At 59.9% G+C, this 27,172-nt stretch overlaps 1 protein-coding gene across 1 annotated transcript in view; it reads left to right on the top strand.

Moving 5' to 3' along the window:
• Positions 1-27,172, top strand: part of KDM2A (lysine demethylase 2A) — a 65,709-nt gene that overhangs the window by 30,716 nt on the left and 7,821 nt on the right. Inside the window, 10 exon segments of the mRNA XM_029060646.2 lie at positions 5,761-5,899; positions 6,453-6,531; positions 6,658-6,704; positions 7,540-7,718; positions 9,269-9,375; positions 9,528-9,621; positions 10,304-10,457; positions 10,627-10,742; positions 11,624-11,750; positions 12,381-12,820. Coding sequence (XP_028916479.1) covers positions 5,761-5,899; positions 6,453-6,531; positions 6,658-6,704; positions 7,540-7,718; positions 9,269-9,375; positions 9,528-9,621; positions 10,304-10,457; positions 10,627-10,742; positions 11,624-11,750; positions 12,381-12,820 — 1,482 coding nt within the window.

Here is a 27,172-nt window from a genome sequence, read left to right as displayed (position 1 = left end):
CCCCCCACAGAGACTTTTTGGCTGGGTGTACGGTCGGACCACGGGATTATGAGGGAGAAGGGAGGTTCCGTAGGTGAAGAACCCCTGCAAGCGAGACTTGGGGCTGCCATTCAGCCATGGTCGGGGAAGGGCTCCGCAGTCAGGGAGCCGTTGCCGGGCACGTTGACAAAGGGGGGTCTGAATCTTCCTTTCATTTTATGGTATTTGTTAAGCACTAACTTTGTGCTAGGCCCTGTACTAAGCCCTGGGTTAGATACAAGGTTGGACCGTCCCTCATTTCATCACACAGTTTTAGACCCCATTTTACAGGTGAGGTAATAATAATAATGTTGGTATTTGTTAAGCGCTTACTATGTGCAGAGCACTGTTCTAAGCGCTGGGGTAGACACAGGGGAATCGGGTTGTCCCACGTGGGGCTCACAGTCTCAATCCCCATTTTACAGATGAGGGAACTGAGGCACAGAGAAGTTAAGTGACTTGCCCACAGTCACACAGCTGACAAGTGGCAGAGCTGGGATTCGAACTCATGAGCCCTGACTCCAAAGCCCGTGCTCTTTCCACTGAGCCACGCTGCTTCCCAGCGGAGCGGAGACACAGAGAAGTGAAGAGACTTGCCCGTGGATGGTCAGGCAGCAGGCAAGGGGCGGGACAGGAATTAGAACCCGGGTCCTCTGCCTCCCAGACCTGTGCTCAATCCGCTAGGCCCACTCTGTTTCTCTTCAACTTTGCCCATTGTTCCCAGGGAGTGAGCAGCCTGGGGCTCGGGGCTCACCCCCAGCTATGTGGCGGGCACAGTCAGGGGATTAGGACCGGCCCCTGGCAGCCCCTCTTTGTGCCCCCCCCCCCCCATTTTCCCCTCAGGAATCTGAGTCCTATCACTGGGGAAGTGATCCAGGGAAGCAACTCCATTCTGTTCCTGGGGAGAGCAGGTATCAGCAGTAATAATAATTATGGTATTTGTTAAGCACTTAGTACGTGCCAGGCACAGAGAAGTTAAGCGATTTGCCAAAGTTCACACAGCAGACAAGCGGCGGAGCCCGCATTGGAACCCGTGACCTTCTGACTCCCAGGCCCGTACTCTATCCACTGCGCCATGCTGGGTGTCCCAAGTCTCTCGGCCCAGGGTGCCCTGACGGGATCCGGAGCAGGCCCTGGCCCATCCTTCACATCCACGTCTCCGCCCCTGTCAAGAACAATATGCTCTGCAGAGCGTGGCTGGTAGTTGCTAACTGTTGGTGCCTGGGGGCTGCCTGCCTGGAGCACCACGGGGGCGGGTGAGGGGGCTGGGGCTGGGGCAGCTTTGCCCCTGGGGAGCTGCGCACCAGACTCGGCCGAGGAGAGGCACCCATTTACCAGCAGCGTGGCGCAGTGGAAAGAGCACGGGCTTTGGAGTCAGGGCTCATGAGTCCGAATCCCAGCTCTGCCACTTGTCAGCTGTGTGACTGTGGGCAAGTCACTTAACTTCTCTGTGCCTCAGTTCCCTCATCTGTAAAATGGGGATGAAGACTGTGAGCCCCGCGTGGGACAACCTGATTCCCCTGTGTTTACCCCAGCGCTTAGAACAGTGCTCTGCACATTGTAAGCGCTTAACAAATACCAACATTATTATTATTATTATTATCACCACTGGGGAGTGCCAGTTTGAACTCGAGGCCAGCCCTGGGTGGAAAGGTGGAACGAGGGCCTGGCAGCGGCAGCCGCTTTGGGCTGCCCCCCTGCTGGAGGGCCCCCACCGCCGCTCGCCCCCGGGGCCCGTCACTGCTCCGAATCCCACTCCTCCCATCCCGCTGCCCTGACCGTCTGCTGACCAAAGGTTGGCACGGAGCCCAGCGACAGACCCGCTCTCCCTCTATTGTCTCCAAGCCTCACTCCCGGCCTGAACGTAGCCCCCACCCCAGTTTGAGCCTTTAAGGGCCCGGGGCTGGACCGGGGGTGATGGAGCAGGCTCGGGGGACAGATTCACCCCTGAGGGATGCTCAGCGCCCCCGAAGTCAGAAGATGGTTGGGGGAGAGGCAGATCTTGGGGAGTGAGCCAAAGCAAGGACGAGGGAGGCGACCTGGTGGGGCACGGGAAGCAGGTGATTGGTTTGGATCTGAATTGATCTCTTGAGTCGCCAGAGGCGGGAGAAGCGAGCGCGGGATGCAACTAGGCGAGCTCGGGAGGAACAGATGACCAGCCGATGGGTACGAGGGGGAAAGAGGACCTAGAAACCCGTGACGGGGAGGGAGGTGGGCAGCTGCAGGAGGCTGCGAGCAAGAGGAAGGGAGGTGTGTGGTGAGCGGCATTTCGGGACCGTAACCCATCACCCGTGGAGAGGCTGGAGACCGGGCGGCCAGCGAGGAGGCCGATACTCGTCTAACCGTGATGTGACCTGAGCGTGGCTCAGAGCGGTAGCGGTTTGGGTGGAGAGGAAGGGGCGGAGTGGGGAAACGCTGGATAGGAAGGCCAGGCGGGATCGAGCTTTTGATGGAACGAGGAGCTGAAGGTGACCCTTGGGGGGCCCCGGGCTTCTGGGTCAGCGGGAAGGAGGGTGGTGGTGTCCTTGAGGACGCGAGGAAGCCAGAGGGAGGTAGGGGCTGAGAAGGAAGATGGGGATTTGATTTTGGACCAGGTTGGGTGTAGAGGTGCCAGCAGGACATGCCAGGAGAGATGTCCTGGAGGTGAGAGGTGTTGCCATCTCCAAAGGGCGGTAGAGACCGGGGCCTGGAGGAGATGGGAGAGAGGACCCTTAGGGCTTCTGGCCGGAAGCTGGAGGCCCCTCCTAGGCCAAAAACAGGTCGCCACTGGTAGCCCCTCCAAGAACCCCGCCCCTGGGCCAGCCTGGCCCACCCTTAGGAAGTCGTGGGGAGGCAGAAGTCCCGCACCCACCGAGGTCTACCCTGCCTGCCAACCAGTTTCGCTTCTTAGGCCCCACGTCCCCGGAGAAGCTGCTTGTGGGCGGGGAATGTGTCTGTTAACTCTGTTGTCGTGTACTCTCCCAAGCGCTTAGTGCGGTGCTCTTCATATAGTAAAGACTCAATAAATACCGTGGCTTGATTGAGAAGCCAAATGGGGCTGCAGTTTGTCCCACCTTGCGCAGGAAAGTGAATGTATGCCCCTCTGCCCTCTGGTTCGCTGAAGCTAGCACCTCAGGGAGGCTCCCCCGGGAAAAGCGTCTTTTACCCAGCCCCCCCAAGTTGGCTCCAGGGCAGGGGCTGCGGGTCACCCCCCTTCCGGTGGTCACCCTCAGGCCTGCAAAACCAGCAGGCTCCCCCCGCCCTGGTGGCTTTGGGGTCCGTTCCTCAGGGAGGACCACGTGGCCTCAAGTGCCTATGGGGGCTGGCCTGCCTCAACCCTCTCCTGGGAGCCCCAGCCCTGGTCCGTTCCCGGCCCAGGCCCCGGCCCGTCGCTACCAGCTGGTTAGGATTGGGAATTCTCGGACCGGACCGGCGTTCCGGGTGCTCTGCGGAAAGCCTCCGGTACTCCAGCGGCATGCCCGGCGGGTGCAGGACAGTTGCTCTGGAAACCTGAGAGCAGAGTGTCCCTCTGCCCCGCTGTTGTAAATGCTGCAGGAGGCGGCTCCCGGGTTTGCATTCCCATTTCCCCTCACCTTCTCCCTACGTTTATCTCACCATCCCCAGGAGGCCAATGGGGTGTCGGGAGCTGGGCCTGGAGCCAGAGATGGGGGTGGGGAGAGGTTGTAGTGCTGGGGGGCGGGAACATCAATAGTGGTTGGCCTGAAGGAACCTTTTCTGCGCCGGGGAATGACCCTCTTCACTGTCTGGGGACTCTGGACCAGTGGGATTCTAGGACTGTCTACAGTCTTCTAGACTGTAAGCTCATTGTGGGCAGGGAATGTTCATTCATTCAATAGTATTTATTGAGCGCTTACTATGTGCAGAGCACTGTACTAAGCGCTTGGGATGAACAAGTCGGCAACAGATAGAGACAGTCCCTGCCGTTTGACGGGCTTACGGTCTAATCGGGGGAGACGGACAGACGAGAACAATGGCGATAAACAGCGTCAAGGGGAAGAACATCTCGTAAAAACAATGGCGACTAAATAGAATCGAGGCGATGTACAATTCATTAACAAAATAAATAGGGTAACGAAAATATATACAGTTGAGCGGACGAGTACAGTGCTGTGGGGATGGGAAGGGAGAGGTGGAGGAGCAGAGGGAAAAGGGGAAAAAGAGGGTTTAGCTGCGGAGAGGTAAAGGGGGGGATGGCAGAGGGAGTAGAGGGGGACGAGGAGCTCAGTCTGGGAACGCCTCTCGGAGGAGGTGAGTTTTAAGTAGGGTTTTGAAGAGGGAAAGAGAATCAGTTTGGTGGAGGTGAGGAGGGAGGGCGTTCCGGGACCGCGGGAGGACGTGACCCGGGGGTCGGCGGCGGGACAGGCGAGACCGAGGGACGGTGAGGAGGTGGGCGGCGGAGGAGCGGAGCGTGCGGGGTGGGCGGTAGAAAGAGAGAAGGGAGGAGAGGTAGGAAGGGGCAAGGTGACGGAGAGCCTCGAAGCCTAGAGTGAGGAGTTTTTGTTTGGAGCGGAGGTCGATAGGCAACCACTGGAGTTGTTTAAGAAGGGGAGTGACACGCCCAGATCGTTTCTGCAGGAAGATGAGCCGGGCAGCGGAGTGAAGAATAGACCGGAGCGGGGCGAGAGAGGAGGAAGGGAGGTCAGAGAGAAGGCTGACACAGTAGTCTAGCCGGGATATAACGAGAGCCCGTAGCAGTAAGGTAGCCATTTGGGTGGAGAGGAAAGGGCGCATCTCGGTGATATTGTAGAGGTGAAACCGGCAGGTCTCGGTAACGGATAGGATGCATGGGGTGAACGAGAGAGACGAGTCAAGGATGACACCGAGATTGCGGGCCCGAGAGACAGGAAGGACGGTCGTGCCATCCACGGTGATAGAGAAGTCTGGGAGAGGACCGGGTTTGGGAGGGAAGATGAGGAGCTCAGTCTCGCTCACGTTGAGTTTTAGGTGGCGGGCCGACATCCAGGTGGAGACGTCCCGGAGGCAGGAGGAGATGCGAGCCTGAAGGGAGGGGGAGAGGACAGGGGCGGAGATGTAGAAGGAGGATCAGAATGGAGTAGGAGCCATTGGATTTGGCAAGAAGGAGGTCACGGGTGACCTTAGAGAGAGCAGTCTCGGTAGAGTGGCGGGGACGGAAGCCAGATTGGAGGGGGTCTGGGAGAGAATGGGAGTTAAGGAATTACTAGAATTAATTAGAATTAATTAATTAGAATTAAGGAGTTAATTCTAAGCTATATTGTCCTCTCCTAAGCGCGTAGTACAATGCTCTGCACACAGTAAGTGCTCAATAAATACGACTGACCGCTTGGGGATATACTGGAGGAGGAAGTGCCAGGGTCCGAGAGTGGCCCCCCCCCCCCCAGAACTCTAAGTGCCCAGTGGTCAGCGCCAGGGAGAATGGCAGCGGCTAGCCATGCCCGTTCTCAGCGGCAGCTCGGACCCTGCCTTGATGTTGTCTGACTCACTCCCTCTAGAGTGTGAGCTCGTTGTGGGCAGGGATTGTCCCTCTTTATCGTTGTACTTTCCCAAGCGCTCAGTACAGTGCTTTGCACATAGTAAGTGCTTAAGAAATGCGATTGCATGAATGAATGAATCACCAGGAACTCCGGGGGCCCCTGAACACCTCCAGTGGCACATTTGGGCCCCCGGGGTGTGTGTGGGTGGTGGGAGCCTGGGGTCTGGTCTCCAGGCGGAGCGGAAAGCAGCCCTGACCCTCCCCATGCCCCTCTCTCTCTCTCCCTCCAGCGGGGTACGATGAGGCGGCGCTATGAAGACGATGGCATTTCCGACGACGAGATCGAAGGGAAGAGGACGTTCGACCTGGATGAGAAGCTGCACACCAATAAATACAACGCCAGCTTCGTCACCTTCATGGAAGGAAAAGGTCAGGGGGTGGGTGTGAGGGGGTGGTCACGGGTCCAGGGCAGGGCGCTGGGCAGACCGCCAACACAGCCCAGGGGGGCCAGGGAGGGCGGAGGGAAAGCAGGAGGGCTCGGGCCTGAGGTCCTAATGGACCCTCTTTCCAGAGCCGGCCCCGGACTCTCGACCGGATCCCTCGGGAGCGTTCCCTTAGGCCTGTTCTCGGTCCCCAGAAGCCCCTCTTAAGGCCCGTGGGGCCACGTGAGGGTTTGGTGGGGCCTCCCCAGCTAGATCGGAGCTCCTCAAGTGCAGGGATCCCATCCCTCCTACTAATTCCAACCACTCAGGTGCTAAGTCAGGGTTATCGATCGGTCGGTCGGCTGCCCGTGCTAGCGCCACGGCCTCTTAAAAGCCTTAACCCAGAATGATTCTGCCTACCCTCCCGGTGTCTACGGCGCCGGGCCCTGCTTGGCAGCTTCTGAGGGCCTCCCAAAACCCCAGAACTAGCGTTCCTCTCCGTCCATCTGTCCGTCCATCCATTTCCGACCTTCCTAACTCTGCCTTCCCTCCCCCTCCAGACTTCAATGTGGAGTACATCCAGCGGGGCGGGCTGAGGGACCCGCTCATCTTCAAGAATTCGGACGGCCTGGGGATAAAGTGAGTCCTGTTGGGCCTTGGGCGGGAGTTGGGGGGGCTCTGGGGGGCTGTCCCCGGCCCCAGCTGAAGAAGAACGGTGATGATGGTGGGGGTATTTATTAAGCCTTCCGGTTGTTTGTCCCCTAGGATGCCAGACCCAGACTTCAGTGTGAACGACGTGAAGATGTGTGTGGGTAAGCGTCACCCTCGGGGTCTCTGGGGAGGGGGTGGGGAGGTGTTCACCGACTGGGGCGCGGCCACGCCCCCGGGAGTGCCCATTCCGGACCGCGAGGGCAGCCGCAGCCAGAGCCGCATCCTGGGAGGTCAGGGTGATTCCGTGGGGGTGTAAGGCCTTGAACCCCCCTCTTCCCTCCCCCAACTCCCTGCCGGGAATCCTAGCAGCCCGAGACCCCTGCACCCTGCCTCCACGCAAGCCCAGTTTCCCTCTCTCCCTGTCGGAGGGTGGTGTCCGGTGCTCCTTTTCCAAACCCCTTGGAGACGGAAGGCTTCCTAGTCACCCCTCCGGGGTGAACAGCCAAGGCTCCCCTTAGCCCTGGCCACACTTAGGCCCACTGTCCGCTCTTGTGTTCCTTGGGTCCCTCTCGTCTGTACCTGCTTCCATTTTTCCACGTCCCTTAACAAAATGACCCCAGAATGCTTTGGCCCGTCCAGAGAACGGAGACAGAGTGACTTCCAGGGTGGGACTCTGCCTCCTCTATCAGCTGCACCCCGGGGTCGGATTGGCGTTATCAAGTCAATTACACGACGGACTTGGCCTGAGGTCTCCCAGGGTCCCCAGAACCTCCTCTGCTGTGTGCTGCCCTCTTTCCTGTCCTTCATCTGTTGTCTGGGTGTTGGGCCTTATCGAGTCTTATCCCCTCAGAGTTGAGGACGTTCTCCTGACTCGCTTGAGTCCCTAGGCCCGCACTCGCTCCGGGCCCACCCTAGGCCCCCTCCTGCCCCTGCTCCCCGCTGTCCCCACCGCCCCCGCACCGGGTGAAGACAAAAACGACCAGTCTGTCGTGGCAGGGAGTCGCCGAATGGTGGACGTCATGGATGTGAACACGCAGAAGGGCATCGAGATGACCATGGCCCAGTGGACGCGCTACTACGAGACCCCGGAGGAGGAGCGCGAGAAGCTGTACAACGTCATCAGCCTGGAGTTCAGCCACACCAGGCTGGAGAACATGGTGCAGCGGCCGACCACGGTCAGTCTTCCGCTTGCCCGATCTCGGCGGGGGCCCCCGGAGGCCCCTACCAAAGTCCTCTGAGTGGGGCAGGGGGAATCTTCCAGGCAGCCCCAGGGCAGGGGAGGGGAGCAGTCCTCTCCCGGAAGCACCTGGGGGGTGCTGCCGGACTGGGGCCGGGATCCTGACCCTCCCGGCCGGCTGGGTGGAGGCTGTCAAGCAGGAGGCGCACGGCTCGGTCTGGCCGGCGCCTGAGGCCGGGGCAGGTGGCCGTTTCCCAGGAAGCTCACGGGTGCCCGATCTTGGTCCGGATTTCCGTCCGGTGGCTTTACGGGCAACCACCGGTGCGGCGGCTGGGACGTCTTCATTCGCTGGGGCCTCACGTTTGATGATTTATGGTAGTCGTCGGGTACTTACTGTGTGCCCAGCACTGTTCTGAGAGCTGGGGTAGATACAGGTTAATCAAGTTAGACCCAGTCCCTGTCCCACATGGGGCTCCCACTCTTAATCTTCACTTTACAGATGAGGGGACTGAGGCCTCGAGGGGTGAAGTGACTTGCCCAAGGTCACAGAGCAGACAGATGGCAAAGCCGGGATTAGAACCCAGGTCCTCCTGAATGCGAGGCCCTATACACTAAGCCACGCTGCTTTTCTCTAACCAGCAACCCTTCCCCACCCCTGCCCCCAATTTTCTAGGTCTCTTCTTGAGGCTGAAGCTGGCCCGAAAGGGGTCCCCAGCAGGTGACATTGTGTCATGGAGTCCAGCAGGAAGGGAGATCTCCAAGGGGGGGCCGTCCCCTGTCCGGGAGATGCCACGACCAGGCCCAGATTCCCACAGCCGCCTCTTGCCCTTGGTGCTGGTTTTTTTGGGGGTGAGGTCCCCAGCCTGGCACTGGGGAGGGATGGGATGGGCCTGGATCCTGGGCAGAGCCCCACACAGCAGGACCAAGCCCTGGATCCCTCATCCTGGTTGTCAGCTGTGTGACTGTGGGCAAGTCACTTAACTTCTCTGTGCCTCAGTTACCTCATCTGTAAAATGGGGATTAAGACTCTGAGCCCCATGTGGGACAACCTGTTTCCCCTGTGTCTACCCCAGCACTTAGAACAGTGCTGTGCACATAGTAAGCACTTAACAAATACGAACATTATTATTATTATTATCCAGGTGACCGGTGGTCTGAGTACATGGAGCCAGAGGACGTGCCCCGGTCACCGCCGGTGTGTCAGGAAGCAAACCCTGGGCCACGCGCCCTCTTTTACCTGGTGGCACGTGGCCTCCGCCAGAGCCCCTTAAATTCCCCGAGCACCCATTTCGCCCTGCTCTTGCCCCTGATGGGGGCTCTGGCCTTTTGCCTGTCTCCTCGGTGTCGGAGGGGAGTGGGGAAAAGAGCCGGGACCCCAAAATGCAGCTGAGCCCCGGCGGCTTTGGGGCCTGGCCTGCAGGAGCGATAGTCTCCTCGCCTCCTCCTGGACGGCCCCGCCACCCTCAGCCCTGGCACCTGGTGTTCGGTGGCCACGCTCCCGCCCACGTCACCTCTGACCCCCGTCCCCCCACGTCCTCTCCCTGGCAGGTGGACTTCATCGACTGGGTGGACAACATGTGGCCGAGGCATCTGAAAGAGAGCCAGACGGAGTCCACCAACGCCATCCTGGAGATGCAGTATCCCAAAGTGCAGAAGTAGGCGTCCCCTCCCCTCGCGTGTGTACGCGTGGCGCACGTCGGGCTTGGCATCGAGGGTGCTCTAGGAAGGGACGGGACTGCCCTCTGTTGCCCCGGCCCTGCCGCCCCTCCCCACCGGGACCCCTGACCACCGTCTCTCTCCCTGCCAGGTACTGCCTGATGAGCGTCCGCGGCTGCTATACCGACTTCCACGTGGACTTTGGCGGCACGTCGGTGTGGTATCACATCCACCAAGGGGGAAAGGTACGGCAGCGGCCAGTGAGGGTATTGGGGGTGAATGGGGACCCTGGATAGAGTAGAGGGAACCTCCCCCCCGCCCCACCCGAGGAAGGCAAGACCCCATACCCGGTGCCAGGGCTGAGGGGTGGGTGGCTGTGCAGGAGGAGGTGAGGTGCGGTACTGCCCGTTCCGAGGGAGAGCCCAGTGACCAGATGGCCGCCACTTACTGGGTCCCGTTGGGGCTCAGCTCAGGGTTTAGGTGACCTTATTGCTGTGGTTTCCCTCCCGAATTGGATGGGAAAATCTCTCTCGGTCCCTGAAGAGAGAGAGAATCTCCCGGAACGGGAAAACTCTCACACTTGAGCTTCTAAAGCAGCGACGTGACCCAGGGCGGGGACTGGCTCCGGAAGGCGGGATGGGGAGGCTGGGGGGCCCCCGGGACAGGGGAGCCGCAGTCGCCACTGTCGCCCTCCCACCCCTCCGGGGTCCTCCCCGAGCATGCCCGGGGCACGGCCCGCTCGGAGGGAGAGGAGGGCGAAGAGGGCCGTCGGCCACGGTCCCCTGCGGGGGCCGGCCGGGACGTCGCCGGGAGAGTCTGTCCCGCTCTCTCCCGCGCGACCCAGTGAGGGGTGGTGGAGCGGCGGGTGGGCGGCCGGGCCGGGCCGTGCCAATGGCTGTTAACGGACTGGAGGTCTTCAACTCACAGGTCTTCTGGCTCATCCCCCCTACAGCCCACAACCTGGAGCTGTACGAGAACTGGCTGCTGTCAGGGAAACAGGGAGACATCTTCCTGGGGGACCGGGTGGCAGAGTGCCAGCGCATCGAGCTCAGGCAGGGATACACTTTCGTCATCCCTTCAGGTAAGGCCCGCTGCCCGCAGGAGGGTGGGTGGGGGCCGCCACCCCGGGGGCTCCGGGGGCACCGCACCGCTCCCTTCCCTCCCCGGAAGCAACCTCTCTCCACCCTAACGGGCTCCTGCTCTTCTCCTCCCCCGCCGCCGCCCCCGTCGGCCCCCCGTTTCCTCCCCAGGCTGGATCCACGCGGTCTACACGCCCACAGACACCCTGGTGTTCGGGGGCAACTTCCTGCACAGCTTCAACATCCCCATGCAGCTTCGCATCTACACGATCGAGGACCGCACACGGGTGAGGGCCGGGCCCGCGGCGCGGGGTTCCGCGCCTCGGGCTCCCGGGACGGCCTACGTGGACGCCCCCCCGACGAGAGCGGAGCCTTCCCGTGGCTCTCTCCGACCCCCCTCCTTCCGACCTCGTGTCGGCGCGTCTACGTCCCCGTGCGTGCGTGGCTCCGTGTGGCCCGCCACCCCACCGGCCTCGCCTGTCCTTCGGGGGGGTGGACGAAGGCCACCTGGGCCGACTCCACCGTCCCGGCGCAGCCGGCAGGTCGCCCGATCCCCAGGCCCCGGGCTCGTTGTGGGCGGGGAATGTCACCGTTGACTGTGCTTTCCCAAGCGCTCAGTAGTGGCCTGCACACAGAAAGCACTTAACAAATACGATTAAAAGAATGGCCGAATGAAGAGTCGGGGGTGGGGAGGCCAGGACCGAAACCCAACAGTTAATTATCTCGCATATACCCGGGTTAGTCCAGCACTAGGCCTAAAGAAAGCGCTTAGTAGATACCGCGATTATTATCGCTGTCATCGTTCTCGTATTAATTGGGCTTTCTGTCTTGGGTCCCGAGCCCGGCCGAAGGGCTCGGGGTCGGATATGCCGGAGGCCCCTCCGCCCCCGGTCGGCAGCGGCCCGCAGACGGGGGCGAGGCTTGCCGGCCGGGGGTCCCCACCCCCGCCGGTTCCCCAGAGTCTCCCCCTGAGCACCCCAGGGCCGAGGCCCCCCCACCCTCACTAAGCCCCTCCGATCTTCAGAGATGCATGTCCGTAGGCCGGGCAGCCCCTCCCGCTCCGACTGGGCATTCCGCTGGCCCGGGGCAGTGACGGTGACCGGGGTCGGGCGACGCTGCTCCTCGGCCCCCTCGGAGTGAGCGCGCGCGCCGCTTGTCCCATCTCCAGGTCCCCAACAAGTTCCGCTACCCCTTCTACTATGAGATGTGCTGGTACGTGCTGGAGCGGTACGTCTACTGCATAACCAACCGCTCCCACCTGACCAAGGACTTCCAGAAGGAGTCGCTCAGCATGGGTGAGCCCGTGGGACCCCTGCCCCTCTTCCCTCTCCCCCCTCTGTACTCTAGGACCTCCGGGTGAGGGGTGGGGTCTCGTTCGAGGGCTTCCCTGTGCTCTTCCCGGCACAAGCGGGTCAGGCGTCTGCCTCAGTGGGGCCCGTCGGAGCTCGTCACCGGCATCCAGTCGTCCCGCTCAGCCCTTCCGTGCCACAGGATCGGCCTCGGGTTCGAGGGTAGGAGGGAGCCCCCTCAGCCCCGGGGCCCTGCCTGAAACCTCTTCGAGTCAGGCACCTTAACTTCTCTGTGCCTCAGTTCCCTCATCTGTCAAATGGAGATTAAGACTGTGAGCCCCACGTGGGACCACCTGATTACCCTGTATCTACCCCGGCGCTTAGAACAGTGCTCTGCCCATAGTAAGCGCCTAACAAATACCAACATCATTATTATTTTATTTATACTGTAATTGATTCATTTATATAAATGCTCAGCTCCCCCTCTAGACTGTGAGCTCGTTCTGGGCAGGGAACGTGTCTGCTCTTTTGTTCGATTTCCCTCTCCCAAGCGCGTAGTACAGAGCTCTGCGCCCAGTAAGGGAGCAATAAATGCACATTGGACTGACCGAGCGGCTCCCTCTCTGTCGGGTGCAGATCTGGAACTGAACGGGCTGGAGGCCGGAGCGGCGGAGGAGGAGGCGGCCACGGCAGCCGCGGCGGCCGCGGCCGCGGCAGCCGACCGGGACCGGGAACCCAGGCGTCCCAACACGCGCCGCACCCAGGCGCTCCCCAGCCCCGTGGCCAACGGCGGCGGCCCGGAATACGAAGAGCTCGGCCGGGGCTGCCGGACCGCGGGCCCGAGCCTCAAGAGGACCTTGTCGACGGACTCCTCCCCGGACTCGATCCGGGGCTCCCCCAACGGGCAGGGTTGGGACCCCCAGGGGAGCCCCCGCAAGGAGCGGCAGGTGCACCTGACCCACTTTGAGCTGGAGGGGCTCCGCTGCCTCGTGGACAAACTGGAGTCGCTGCCCCTGCACAAGAAGTGCGTACCCACCGGCATCGAGGACGAGGACGCCCTCATCGCCGACGTCAAGGTAGGGCCCGTTCCGACGTCCTCCCCCGCCTCCGTCCCCCACCACCGGAGCGGTGCAGGGTGAGGGTCCCATCGCGGCGGCCGGGGCGGGCACGTGGCGGGAGAGCTGCCCCGCGGAAGGGGCCGCAGACGGGCCGCTGCCCGCCCTGCCGGGTCGCCGTCGGTCACGGGGGCCGGCCGGGAAACCCCTGGATTGTCACGTCACCCTCGGCTCGGTCCTGGCCCAGCCCCGTCGGGGGCTTCCTTTTCCTCTTCCTCTCTGGCTTTAAAGGACCGTGGCCCCGACGGAGAGCCTCCCGCTAGGCTTTCGGGGGGGAACCACAGAGCCGTCCAGCCGTTCGGAGGGAGTGCGGGGGGGAGCCGCGGCCGGCGGCTCGGGTGGGAAACCGTGGCCGGCATCTCGGTGGGGGAGCCCTGTCCGGCGGCTCAATGGAGCCCCCGCGCATCAGCGGGATCTCCAGGGCTCCCGGCCCCTTGTGGAAGCATCAACCGTGGACAGGAATGGACGGGGCAACAGACAGTTGTCTTCCGAGCCCAAAGGACAATCGGTGGCATTTATTGAGTGCTTACTATGTGCAGAGCACAGCTGTCTAGCTGCACGTGTCGACTTGGCCAAGCAGGGTCTGGATGCGGACAGGTTCCCCCAGCCCTTCGGGAACGAGGTTCTCCGTCGTCGGGACTGGGTTCTCTGCGTGTGTCGGGGGGGTGAGGCGAGGTCAGGGAGCTGGCGCCTCTCCATCCGCTGAGGTTCCTTGGCTTTGGGGCGGGGAGAGAGGGTGACCTGCCTTCTAGGGAAGCTGAGGGGTACCAGGCTACTTAAGTGGCTCTTGGAGGGAGCTTCCCCATCCGGGAGGGCCTCCCGGAGGAGGAGCAGTTTCAAGAGATTTGGAAGAGGGGAAGTGAGGGGGACTGAGGCGGGAGAGGTGCAGAGCGAGGCCTGACGGGAAAGGGGGGAGCTGGAGAGGGGCCAAGAGAGCAGGAGGGGGAGAGCCGGGCTGGAAAGATGAGGGGAAGGGGAGAGACCCCGGGCTCCGGGGACGAGGCTGGAGGCAAGGAGGCTGAGGGGAGGCTGATCTGGGACGCCTCCCGGGCACGGCTGCCGCAGCTTTTTGGCCCCCTCTGGCTTTTCTGGGGTGCCGGCTCTGCTCCCCAGCCTCTCCCCATCCCGCCACGGCGCCACCTCCTTCCCACTAAGGGAGGGAGCTGATGGTGGCATTTGTTAAGCGCTTACTATGTGCAAAGCACTGTTCTAAAGGCTGGGGAGGATACAAGGTGATCAGGTTGTCCCATGTGGGGCTCACAGTCTTAGGCCCCATTTGCCAGATGAGGTCGCTGAGAAGTGATGTGGCGTGTCCAAAGTCACCCAGCTGACGTGTGGTGGGGCCGGGATTTGAACCCATGACCTCTGACTCCCAAGTCCGTGCTCCTTCCGCTAAGCCACGCCGCTCCTCATGGGAGTTGCCGGAGGGCGTCACCTCAGCCGGAAGGTGTTGACCGACTGCAGAACGCAGCAGTAAGCAGAGAAGCTGCCGTGTGGCCTAGTGGATAGAACACGGTCCTGGGAGTCGGAAGGACCTGGATTCTAATCCCGGCTCTGCCACTTGTTTACCCTGTGACCTGGGGTAAGTCACTTCGCTTCTCTGGGCCTCGGTTCCCTCATCTGTGAAGTGGGGATTAAGACTGTGAGCCCTATGGGGACAAGGACTGTGCCCAACCCGACTGTCTTGTGTCTACCCCGGCACATAATAATAATAATGTTGGTATTTGTTAAGCGCTTACTGTGTGCAGAGCGCTGTTCTAAACGCTGGGGTAGATACGGGGTCATCAGTTTGTCCCACGTGGGGCTCACAGTCTCAATCCCCATTTTACAGATGAGGTCACTGAGGCACAGAGAAGTGAAGTGACTTGCCCGCGGTCACGCAGCTCACAGGTGGCAGAGCAGGGATTCGAACCCATGACCTCTGACTCCCAAGCCTGGGCTCTTTCCACTGAGCCCCGCTGCTGAACAGATACCGTTATTAAAAGTAGTGATAAGCACCTAGGAGTGTTCGGGACTGAAGGGAGGCAGACAAGTTGCCCGTCCTCAAGGACTCGGGGAACGGGGGAAGAAGCCGGACCCCGTGGGAATCGATCAGTGGCATTTCCGGAGTGCGTACCGTGTGCAGAGCGCTGTACTAAGCGCTCGGGAGAGTACAAGACGACCGCATTGGCGGTGAAGTTCCACGGGAAGGAAGCGTCTTCTCCCACTTCCCTGAGGTTTAACACTGGGGCCGTGGAAACGGTCTGGGGACCCCAAAGCTCTTCCGTCGCCCCTCGGACCGCCCTGGCTCGCGGTCCGCCCGAGGTCCGGGGCCCCGCCGAAGGGCCTCGTGGGCAAGTGGATGTCGGCGGGAGCCGGTGCCGTTCTCGGGGTGTCGGGGCCGGTGAGGCCAGGGTCCCCACGGGCCGCGGGGCGGCGGGGGCCTCCTCGCCTCAGGTTTGCCCCGTGAGCCGCTCGCCTCGGGGCGGCCGGGCGGCGGGGGGTCGCCCGGCCTGGACCCAGTGATGCCCGTGTTGGTCGTCGTGAGAACTGGTCCGGCCACGGGCGGCGGTGGCTCTGCGGGGCCGGTGGGCGTGGTGGGTTTTGAGAAGCAGCGTGGCTCAGTGGAAAGAGCCCGGGCTTGGGAGTCGGGTCATGGGTTCGAATCCCGGCCCTGCCACTTGTCAGCTGTGTGACTGTGGGCAAGTCACTTCACTTCTCTGTGCTTCAGTGACCTCATCTGGAAAATGGGGATTAACTGTGAGCCTCACATGGGACAACCCGATGACCCTGTATCTCCCCCAGCGCTTAGAATGGTGCTCTGCACATAGTAAGTGCTTAACAAATACCAACATTATTGTTATTATTGGGAGACAGAGGTCATGGGTTCGAATCCCAGCCCTGCCACTTGTCAGCTGTGCGACTGTGGGCAAGTCACTTCACTTCTCTGGGCCTCAGCTCCCTCATCTGTCAAATGGGGATGAAGACTGTGAGCCTCCCGTGGGACAACCTGATGACCCTGGATCTCCCCCAGCGCTTAGAACGGTGCTCTGCACATAGTAAGCGCTTAACAAATACCAACATTATTATTATTATTATTTGGGGGGTCCCCCACCCCCTTCCCCGAGGGACAGCCCGGGACGGACACTACCGACCAACAGAAATGTGACGGGAGCGTGCCCTGGGCCCGTGGAGGGGGCAGGGGGCACCCGGGCACTGAGAGCGCCCCACGCCAACCGGGCCGCAGTCGAGGGCTGTCCGTCGGCCGCTCGCTGTGCGTGCGGCACTGTACTGACCTATCGGGAGAGGACAGTAGAGTAGGAGCCACTGATCCCGGCCTGTGGGGATTTTAGAGTCTCAGCGGGGGGTGGGGGAGAGACTAAAATGAGTTCCAGGTAGTTGGAGAGGACAAAAGATGATTTATGGATTTATGGCTGCGGATGTAAATGCTGAGGACACGAGCGGGTGCTTAGTGGGGAGGGATTTCGAGGCACAGGTGACGCGAGGGAAGGAGGAAGAGGGAAGGGCGGCGCCTTCCTCTCCCCTCTCGTCACCCCCCCATATCGCGTCACCTCTCTGGTGTCCGTCCCCTCCCACTCCCCCGCTCGGCCCGCCTGGAGTCTAGCCGGAAGCAGCGTGGCCTAGTGGATCGCGCCGGGCCTGGGAGTCGGAAGGTCCTGGGTTCTAATTCGAGTTCCGCCACTTGTCTGCTGGGTGAACTGGGGCAAGTCATTTCGCTTCTCTGGGCCTCCTAAAGGGCTTAACAAACACCCCAATTATTATTATTAAGAGAAACGGCATGGCCTAGTGGAGAGAGCACAGGCTTGAGAGTCAGGAGGTCATGGGTTCTAATCCTGACTCCACCACTAGTGTACTGTGTGACCCTGGGCAAGTCACTTCACTTCTCTGGGCCTCGGTCAGTTCCCTCCTCTGTAAAATGGGGATTAAGACTGCGAGCCTCACAGGGGACAGGGACTGTGTCCAGCCTTATTCGCATGTCTCAGTGCTTGGCACATAGTAAACGCTTAACAAATACCGTAATTATTATTTTGAGAAGCAGTCTGGCGTAGTGGCAAGATCACGGGTTTGGGAGTCAGAGAGCGTGGGTTTTAACCCCAGCTCCGCCACTTGTCTCCTGTGTGACTTTGGGCAACTCACTTAACTCCAAGAAGCAGCATGCCTCAGTGGAAAGAGCCTGGGCTTGGGAGTCAGAGGTCATGGGTTCGAATGCCGGCTCTGCCACTTGTCAGCTGTGTGACTTTAAGCAAGTCACATCTCTGTGCCTCAGTTCCCTCATCTGTAAAATGGGGATGAAGACTGTGAGCCTCACGTGGGACAACCTGATGACCCTGTATCTACCCCAGTGCTAAGAACAGTGCTCGGCACATAGTAAGCACTTAACAAATACCAGCATTTTTTAATTTCTCTGTGCCTCAATGACCTCATCTGTAAAATGGAAATTAAAACTGTGAGCTCCCCGTGGGATAACCTGATGACCCTGTATCTACCCCAGTGCTTAGAACAGTGCTTGGCACATAGGAAGCGCTTAACAAATACCAGCATTAGTATTATTAACCTAGGACCCTGGGGACCCAGAAGGGACCCACCCTAGGGGAAAAGGCAGGGAATGAGGCCCGGGGGAGGAGACAACTCATGGAGAAGTGTGTGCGTGGAGGGGAGGGCAGGAAGCCCCCAGAAAGCGTCGCAGGGGCTTCTCTGGGTTAGAGTTAAACCCGCTCAGTCTGTACGGGCGGGGGGAGGAGCCGACATTCATTCAGTCGCACTTATTGAGCGCTTACTGTGTGCAGAGCACTGAACTAAGCGCTTGGGAGAAGACAGTACAACAATAAACAGTCATATTCCCTGCCCACAATGGGAATAAAATTGCAGATATGTAATAAAAATGTTGGTATTTGTTAAGCGCTTACTATGTGCAAAGCACCGTTCTAAGCGCTGGGGTAGACACAGGGGAATCAGGTTGTCCCACGTGGGGCTCACAGTCTTAATCCCCATTTTACAGATGAGGTAACTGAGGCACAGAGAAGTTAAGTGACTTGCCCACAGTCACACAGCTGACAAGTGGCAGAGCTGGGATTCGAACTCATGACTTCTCTCATATGTAGAGAAGTGCTGGGGCCTCCGCGTCTGTGCCCCCGACGTCTGTGTCCCTGGCCTCGCCCCCCATCTTTGCCCAACTTCCGCGTCCCTGGCCACACCCCTTCTGCTTCCCCTAGCTTCTGTGCCCGGGTCTCTACGGCCCTGGCCACACCCTAGAGAAGCAGCGTGGCTCAGTGGCAAGAGCCCCGGCTGGGGAGTCCAAAGTCATGGGTTCGAATGCCGGCTCTGCCCCTTGTCAGCTGGGTGACTGTGGGCAAGTCACTTCACTGGGCCTCAGTTCCCTCTTCTGGAAAATGGGGATGAAGACGGTGAGCCTCACGTGGGACAACCTGATGACCCTGTATCTCCCCCAGCGCTTAGAACAGTGCTCTGCACATAGTAAGCGCTTAAATACCAACATGATGGTTATTATTTGACCTCTATCCCCCCCCAGCCATGCCCTTTCTGCTTCCCTTGGCCTCGCTGGAGCCTCCCCCAGCCCACCCTAGCCAATAGCTCTGGAGCCACGGGGCGCCCTTGACTTGAAGGACAACCAGGGGCAGGGAAGTCCTGGCTCTCCCCTCCCTCTCCCCCCAAGCCGTCCAGTCCACCCCCTCTCCTCCAAGGCGGGGGGCCTTGGGACAGAGGGACGGGATTTGGATCCGCCGTGGGGGTGGGGCCCAGTTTCCCAGCCTGCCGGGTGAGCGGGCCGGGGCGGGGGCCGGCGTTTAGAGAAGTGGGAGGTGGCGGCGATAGCCTCGGAGGGGGCCAAGCGGGGTGCCGGGGAAGCCTGGAAAAAGGCCAAAGGGGAACACCCCCGCCGGCCAGAAAGTCCCGGGGAATGAGCCGTCGACACCCCCTCAATCGTATTTATCGGGCGCTTTCTGTGTGCAGAGCTATACCCGCCACTTGGGAGTGTGCAGTGGGAATTAGTAGACACTTTCCCTGCCCTCAACAGGTCAACAGTCTAGATGATTGATTGATTGATTGATTGAATGAATGAATGACCGACCCCTCCCTGGCTGGACTTGTTCCCACCAACAGGGAGAAGGGGCCTCGATTCTATTTATTTGCTGCTGTTTTAATGAGATGTTCATCCCCTCGATTCTATTTATTGCTATTGTTCTTGTCTGTCCGTCTCCCCCGATTAGACTGTGAGCCCGTCAAAGGGCAGGGACTGTCTCTATCTGTTACCCATTTGTCCATTCCAAGCGCTTAGTACAGTGCTCTGCACATAGTAAGCACTCAATAAATACTACTGAATGAATGAAAGGGGCCACGACATGGCCATGTGGGGTGTGATGGCCCACCCTGCCCCTAACCAAGAAGGGAGCACCTAGCCGTACCAATTAGTGAAGGTGCGTGGCTCAGTGGAAAGAGCGTGGGCTTGGGAGTCAGAGGTCGTGGGTTCAAACCCAGGCTCTGCCACTTGCAAGCTGGGTGACTGTGGGCGAGTCACTTCACTTCTCTGGGCCTCAGTGACCTCATCTGTAAAATGGGGATGAAGACTGTGAGCCTCACGTGGGACAACCTGACCACCCTGTATCTACCCCAGCTCTTAGAACAGGGCTCTGCACATACTCAGCACTGTACTCGCCCACTCAACTGTATGTATTTTCATTACCCTATTTATTTTGTTAATGAGATGTACGTCACCTTGATTCTGTTATTTTGTTGATGAGATGTACATCACCTTGATTCTATTTATTGCTATTGTTTTTGTCTGTCCATCTCCCCCGATTAGACTGTAAGCCCGTCAGAGGGCAGGGATTGTCTCTCTATGTTACCGATTTGTACATTCCAAGCGCTTAGTACAGTGCTCTGCACATAGTAAGCGCTCAATAAATACTATTGAATGAATGAACAAATACCGACATTATTATTATTATTACTTGCAGCCCCCCCCCCCATTTAAGTGCTCACTATATGCCAGGCACTGTACTAAGCGCTGGGGTAGATACAAACTAATCTGTGCAGTGCTCTGCACATAGCGCTCAATAAATACTATTGAATGAATGAAACCAATAGGGTTGGACCCAGTCCCTGTCCCACAGGAGACTCAAATTCTTAATCCCCATGTTTAACTGAGGCACAGAAAAGTGACTGGCCCAAGGTCACACAGCAGGGCAAGTTCATTCATTCAGTCATACTTTTTGAGCGCTTACTGTGTGCAGAACACTGTACTAAGTGCTTGGAAAGTACAGTTCAGCAATAAAAAGAGACAATCCCTGCCTACAACGGTCTTACAGTGTAAAATGGGGGAGACAGACATCAAAACAAGTAAACAGTGGAATCAATATAAATAAATAGAATTAGATACAGATCAAAACAAGTCAACAGGCATTTCAGGTGGCAGAGCCCGGATGAGAACCCAGGTCCTACTGACTCCCAGCCCCAGGCTCTATCCATTGGGCCACACTGCTTCGCCCACTTAACGCAGAGCACTGTCCTTGGCGCTTGGAAAAGACGGGATGATCAAGCGACGTGTTCTCTGCCCACTTGGACGGAGCTTTCACGCTACCGAAGGAGATGATTGTGAAGATATTTCTAACTATAGTGATCAAAATCCATTAAATGGAGCAGAGATGGGGGGAGTGGAAAGAGAGAGGTGTGTAAATAAATTCACGAGTGCTAGGGTTGCCCGAAGGGGGCTGACGCTAGTGACTCAGGCTGCTGGGAAATTGGGGAAGCCTTGGTGGGGGACGGGGAGGGGGCGTTTTCTGAGGATTGAGATGTGGGGAGAGCTGTGGTCTGTCTGCGGCGGGGAGGAGGAAGGGGGCTCCAGGCCGGAGCGAGGGGCCGGGGGCAGGAGCGTGGCCGGGGAGGAACCAAGGCAGCCAGTGTGGGGAACCGGAGATGGAGAGAGCAGGATAGGGAAGGCGGGTGCAGATGGCGGAGAGTCCGGATGCCCGGCTAGGCCCAGGGACTACTTTGGGTCGTGGAAGGCCCTGGGGCGCGTTGCGAGGAGAGGACGGCTCACCCCAAGCTCGTGTGTGGAGTCGATCGATCGTATTTAGCGAACGCTTTCCAGTTGGGTCATATTTAGTGACGGGCTGCCGTACAGCCAGAGTTAGGACCCAAGGCGGAGGGTGAAGTTTTACCCCGGAAAGCACCCGGATACGTACGACGGATTGACTGATTGAAGGCGGTAGCATTTGGAGAGGAGGAGAAGCAGATCTGGGGGACCTGGGGAAGGGAAAACTGACTGGTAGCCTTTGGCAGTGGCCTGGAGGAGAGAGTCGAGGTGAGAGTGGTGGTGAGAGAGTCAGGGCTGGGGGGGAAACTAAGGTTGCGGGCCGATACCGTCCGTCCACCTCGTAACACCCCAGTTGGGTTCACCTGAAAAGCCAACCCCGCCCCCGGTTAGAAATATCAAATAGAAATATTTGAAATAGCGAAGTATTTGAAAAATAGAAACATCAGATGGTGATGGTTAAGCCCAACAATAATAATAGTGGTGTTTAAGCGCTTACGTTGTGCCAAGCTCTCTTCTAAGCACTGAGGTACCTACAAGGTAATCAGGTTGGACGCAGTCCCTGTCCCCCATGGGGTTCACAGTCTTAATCCCCATTTTACAGATGGATGAGGTCACTGAGGCCCAGAGAAGCGAAATGACTTGCTCAAGGTCACACAGCAGTCACGTGGCAGAGCTGGGATTAGAACCCATGACCATCTGACTCCCAGCCCCACTAAGCCGCGCTGGGGTAGACAGAAGATAATCAGGCCCCACGTGGGCCTCCCAGCCTAAGAGGGGCAACGGGTATCGGATCCTACTTTAGCCGATGAGGGAACTGAGGCCCAGTGAAGTGACTTGCCCAGGGTCACCCAGCAGCTCCACGGCGGAGCTGGGATTCGAACCCAGGTCCGCTGACTCCCAGCCACGCCCTCTTTCCACTAGACCACCTTGCTTCTCCAGATCCGGGGGGAAAGCAGAACCTAGCTCCAGAGGAGTGAAGGGGACCATAAGGCCCCGTGAAAAACTAGCCTCCCCGGACCCAAAATTAGCCCCCGGCCAGGTCCCCACCCCTTCCCTCCTCCCCCCAGCGCCCCCCTGCTTACAGGGCAGGGGGTCTAGCCCCAGGTAGGTAACCCCCAGGCTAACTTCAGCCCCACCCAGGTGACGTGGAGGAGGAGCAGCGGGTGAGTCACAAAGCCGGACCGGGCCGCCCGCCCGCCTCCCTCCGATGCCCCGCCTCCACGGGCCCGGGCACGCGGGAGCCTGCCGGGACCCGGGAGTGCCCACGGGGGCCGCGAGGCGGTACGTTCCCCCGCCACGTGTGGCCTGCCGTGGAGGAGACGGGCACCGGCCTCTGCCCCCAGGGTCGCCGAAAGCCGTCCGCTTCGGTCCAGCCGGAGCCAGGCCCTCCTCCGCCTGGGGCCGCGGCGGGCACCGGGGGAGGGAGGGTGGGCAGGTGTTGGATGCGGCGGGGGGGGGGAAGGAAGGACCCTGAGACTCTCCCCAAGAAGTCGCGGCCCACCAGCGGACCAGAGCCCGTCTCCGCCTCTCGCCCCGGCCGTCCAGTCGGCCCGGGAGGCCCAGCTGAGACTCGGGGACCCCGGACGGGCCGGGCTACGCCCCGCGTCAGCCTCACGGCCGAGGGACGACAAGGGTGACGAGCAGCCCGTCGTCGGGTGATAGTCACAGAAATAATAATGAGGTCGGTGTCGGTGGGGTTAAGTCAGCGCTTAGGAGGAGCTCGGTGTGTGCTAAGCACCGGGGGAGAAAGAAGGGGGAAGCAGTGTGGTCTAGGGGATAGAGCCCGGGCCTGGGAGTCCGAAGGACCTGGGTTCTAATCCCAGCTCTGCTGCCACTCGTGTCCTGCGTGACCGTGGGCGGTTTACTTCCCCCTGCCTCGGTTATCTCATAGTAATAATAACGTTGGTATTAAGCGCTTACTCTGCGCGGAGTACTGTTCTAAACGCTGGGGTAGATGCAAGGCAATCAGGTTGCCCCACGTGTGGGGCTCACAGACATAATCCCCTTTTTCCAGATGAGGGAACTGAGGCAAAGATAAGTGACATGCCCAAGGTCACACAGCAGACAAGTGGCGGAGGCAGGACTAGAACCCATGACCTCTGACTCCCAAGCCCGGGCTCTTTCCACTGAGCCATGCGGCAGGGGATTAAAATGTACAACCCCTTGATTCTATTTATTGCTATTGCTTTTGTACGTCTGCCTTCCCTGATTAGGCTGTAAGCCCGTCACTGGGCAGGGATTGTCTCTATCTGTTGCCGAATTGTCCATTCCAAGCGCTTAGTCCAGTGCTCTGCACATAGTAAGTGCTCAATAAATACTGAATTGAATGAATGAATGTAGAACAGGAACTGTATCCAACCCGTTGGTCTTGTATCTACCCCCGTACAGTGCCTGGCACATAGTAAGCGCTTAACAAATACCTCAGTTATTATCAGATGGCACCCATTTTGGCCCGGGACTCGGCCTAAGGAGGAAGGGCAGGAATCTTCTCCCCGTTTTTGGCAGGAGGAAATTAGCATTAATAATAATTAGTAATTGGATGTGTGTTACTCTGGGCCAAGCGCTGTTCTAGGCACGGGGAGGCACAAGATAATCGGGTCAGTCAATCAGTTGCATTTATTGAGGGCTTACTGTGTGCACAGCTTTGAACTGAGCACCTGGGGGAGGACAAGAGAAAGATATGACACCCCCCCGCCCCCCAACAAGCTGACGGTATAGACGCAGTCCCCGTCCCTCCTGGGGCGTCCAGTCTGAGATGGAGGGAGAGCAGGCCCCTAACCCCCGTTTCCTGGATGAGGAGACTGAGGCCCAGGGGAAGGGAAGTGACTTAGCCAAGGTCACACTGCAGGCAGAGCTGGTCTTGGGTCCCCCAACCCCCTGCTGTGGGGGGGCGGGGGGCTTCGTGGAAAGCACATGGCCTGGACCCCCCAACCCAACCCCTAGACTGGGGAGGCAGCGTGGCTCAGTGGAAAGAGCCTGGGCTTCGGAGTCAGAGGTCATGGGTTCGACTCCCGGCCCTGCCACTTGTCAGCTGTGTGACTGTGGGCGAGTCACTTCACTTTTCTGTGCCTCAGTTCCCTCATCTGTAAAATGGGGATTAACTGTGAGCCTCACATGGGACAACCTGATGACCCTGTATCTCCCCCAGCGCTTAGAACAGTGCTCTGCACACATAGTAAGCGCTTAGCAAATACCAACATTATTATTATTATTAGGCTCTGAGCTGGTTGGGGGCAGGGAATGTCTATCGTTATATTGTATTCATACACTCAGTTGTATTTATTGAGCGCTCACCATGTGCAGAGCCCTGTACTAAGTACCCCAGGGGAGTAGGATACAGCAATAAAGAGTCACATTCCCTGCCCGCAATGAGCTTACAGTCTAGAGGCAGGGCGAGAGACAGCAATAGAAACACAACTCTCCCAAGTGCTTAGTACACTGCTCTGCCCCCACACTGAAACGCGCTCAATAAATCAGTGGAATTTGAGTGCTTACTCTGTGCTTACTCTGTGCAGGGCCCTGTACTGTACGAGAAGCAGCGTAGCTCAGTGGAAAGAGCCGAGGCTTGGGAGTCAGAGGTCATGGGTTCTAATCCCGGCTCCGCCGCTTCTCAGCTGTGTGACCTTGGGCGAGTCGCTTCACTTCTCTGGGCCTCAGTTCCCTCATCTGGAAAATGGGGATGAAGACTGTGAGCCCCACATGGGACAATGTGATCACCTTGTAATAATAATAATTATGGTATTTGTGAAGCGCATACTATGTGCAGAGCACTGTTCTAAGCGTTGGGATAGACACAGGGTAATCAGATTGTCCCACGTGGGGCTTGCTTTTTTTTTTTTAATCCCCATTTTTACAGATGAGGTAACTGAGGCCCAGTGAAGTGACTTGCCCAAGGTCACACAGCAGTCAAGTGACAGCTGGGATTAGAACCCACGACCTCTGACTCCCAAGCCCGGGCTCTACCCACTAAACTAAGCTGCCTTGTATCTACCCCAGTGCTTGGCACATAGTAAGCACTTAACAAATAGCAACATTATTATTAGTGTTCGGGAGAGTACAAAAACAAGAGAAGCAGAGCAGTCTATCATATTGAGCACCTACTGTGTGCAGAGCACTGTACCGAATGCTTGGGAGAGGGCAGTATAACACTGTAAGAGACACGTTCCCTGCCCACAGAGAATTTAAGAATAAATTCCCCGTTCCCTGCCCACGGCGAGCTTAGCGGGAGAGGATGAGGTTGTAGAAATAAGGGTGGTATGAAGCGCTTCCTAGGGGCCGGGCAGTGTATTAAACGCCGGGGTGGATAGAAGCAAATGGGGTTGGCCCCAGCCCCTCTCCCCCACCATCTCCATCCCTATTTTAATAATAATGTTGGTATGGGTTAAGTACTTATTATGTACGGAGGACTGTGCTAAGCGCTGGGGGAGATACAGGGTCCCCCGAGGGGCTCATGGTCTTCATCCCCATTTAAGTGCTTACTATGGCCTGAGCACTGTGCTAAGCGCTGGGGGAGATACAGGGTCACCCGGGGGCCCCCCGAGGGGCTCGAGGTCTTCATCCCCATTTAAGCACCTACTATGGGGCGAGCACTGTGCTAAGCGCTGGGGGAGATAGAGGGTCCCCCGGGGGGCTCCCGGTCTCTGTGCCTCAGTTACCTCATCTCTAAAATGGGGATGAAGACTGTGAGCCCCACGTGGGACAACCTGATTCCCCTGTGTCTACCCAGCGCTCAGCACAGTGCTCTGCACGTAGTAAGCGCTTAACAAATACCAACATTATTATTATCCCCATTTAAGCGCTTACTGTGTCCCGAGCACTGTGCTGAGCGCTGGGGGAGATACAGGGTCCCCCCCAGGGGCTCCCGATCTTCCTCCCCATGTTCCAGATGAGGGGACCGAGGCCCGGAGAGCTGAAAGTGAGGGGCCCAAGGTCATAGGGCAGCCGGGGGGCGGCGCGGGGGATTAGAACCCGCGCCGCCCGTCAGGTCTGGGGGGGGGGGGGGGGCCGCCGTGCCCCCCACCGAGGCCCGACCCCCGACCCCGCCTCCAAGGGGCCGGGGGGTGGGGCCGGGACGCCGAGCGGCCAATGGAGGCCCGGGGGGCGGGCGGAGGGAGGAGGAGGAGGAGCCCGTCCCCCCCCCCCCCCCCCCCACCGGGCTCTGCAGCAGAACGGCCCGGGCCCCGACGACGCCCGGAGCCCGCCCCCACCCACCCGCCGACCGACCGACAGACCGACCGACCCACCCGCCGGCCCACAGACCGCCCGCCCGCCCGTCCGGCCCGGGCCCGCCTCCTCCCCGCCGCCCTCCCGCCATCTTCCGCTGCAAAGCACTGCTGGGAGCTGCATGTGCGTGACGCAGCAGCATTGTTCGCCGCCGCACGGGAAGCCCCCACCCCCCTCCACCTCCTCCTCCTCCTCCTCCTCCCTCTCCCTCCTCCTCCCTCCTCCGCCCGCCGGGCCCCGGCCGAGCCCAGCGGCGGCTGCAGCAGCAGCGCGGGGCCGGGGGCCGCCACCGGGACCGGACCGGCCGCACACCCCCCGCCCCGCGCCCGACAACAAAGGCGCGGGGAGGCCGCCGAAAACTTCAACCGGGAGCGGCCACCCCGGGGCCCGGCGGGGCACGGGTGCAAGGTCAGGCGGCGGTGGGGGGCGGCGGGGGACTCGGGGACCCGCCCCGGTTCCCGGGGCCACCGTCCCTCCCGCGCTCGGCGCCCACGCCCCGCGGCCCCGGGGAAGGAAAGCCCCCGGTTGCGGGCGGCAGAGGAAGCGGGTCCGTCTCCTCCGCCCCTTCGGGCCCCTGAGGGGGGAGGGACACGGGCCTCGTCGAGCCCAGGCCGTGCACCGTCTTGCACCGTCCTGCGGAGCCGGGCGGGGTCTGTGCCCCGAGGACGGATGGAAAGCCGGGACCCCGGGCCCACGTGGCACCCCGCACCGCCTGCTCTTCGCCCCCGCCGCCGGCACACGCTCGCGCACACACTGACACCCACACTCCGTGGCACCCGGTCCCTCCCAGGGTGCGGGCGTTTTGGAGCGGGAGGCTCCCGGGTGCGCTGCCATGGCAACACGAAGTAAATAAAACCCTCCCGCAGGCGGCCTCCCTGGAGGGGGGCAGGCCCGGGCATCCGGACACGCCGCGGGGGGCCCCGCCGGGCAGCGCTCGCCCAAGGTCACCCGAGCCGGGCAGCGGCCGGCCGGCCCGGGAGGACCTACCGTTGGCTCCGGGCCGGGAGCCGCGGCCGTCCGGGGCGCGTTGGGGGTCG

The sequence above is a fragment of the Ornithorhynchus anatinus genome, chromosome 3 (genome assembly GCF_004115215.2).
Source record: "Ornithorhynchus anatinus isolate Pmale09 chromosome 3, mOrnAna1.pri.v4, whole genome shotgun sequence".
Classification (NCBI taxonomy): domain Eukaryota; kingdom Metazoa; phylum Chordata; class Mammalia; order Monotremata; family Ornithorhynchidae; genus Ornithorhynchus; species Ornithorhynchus anatinus.
This window is presented reverse-complemented; position numbering and strand designations above follow the sequence as displayed.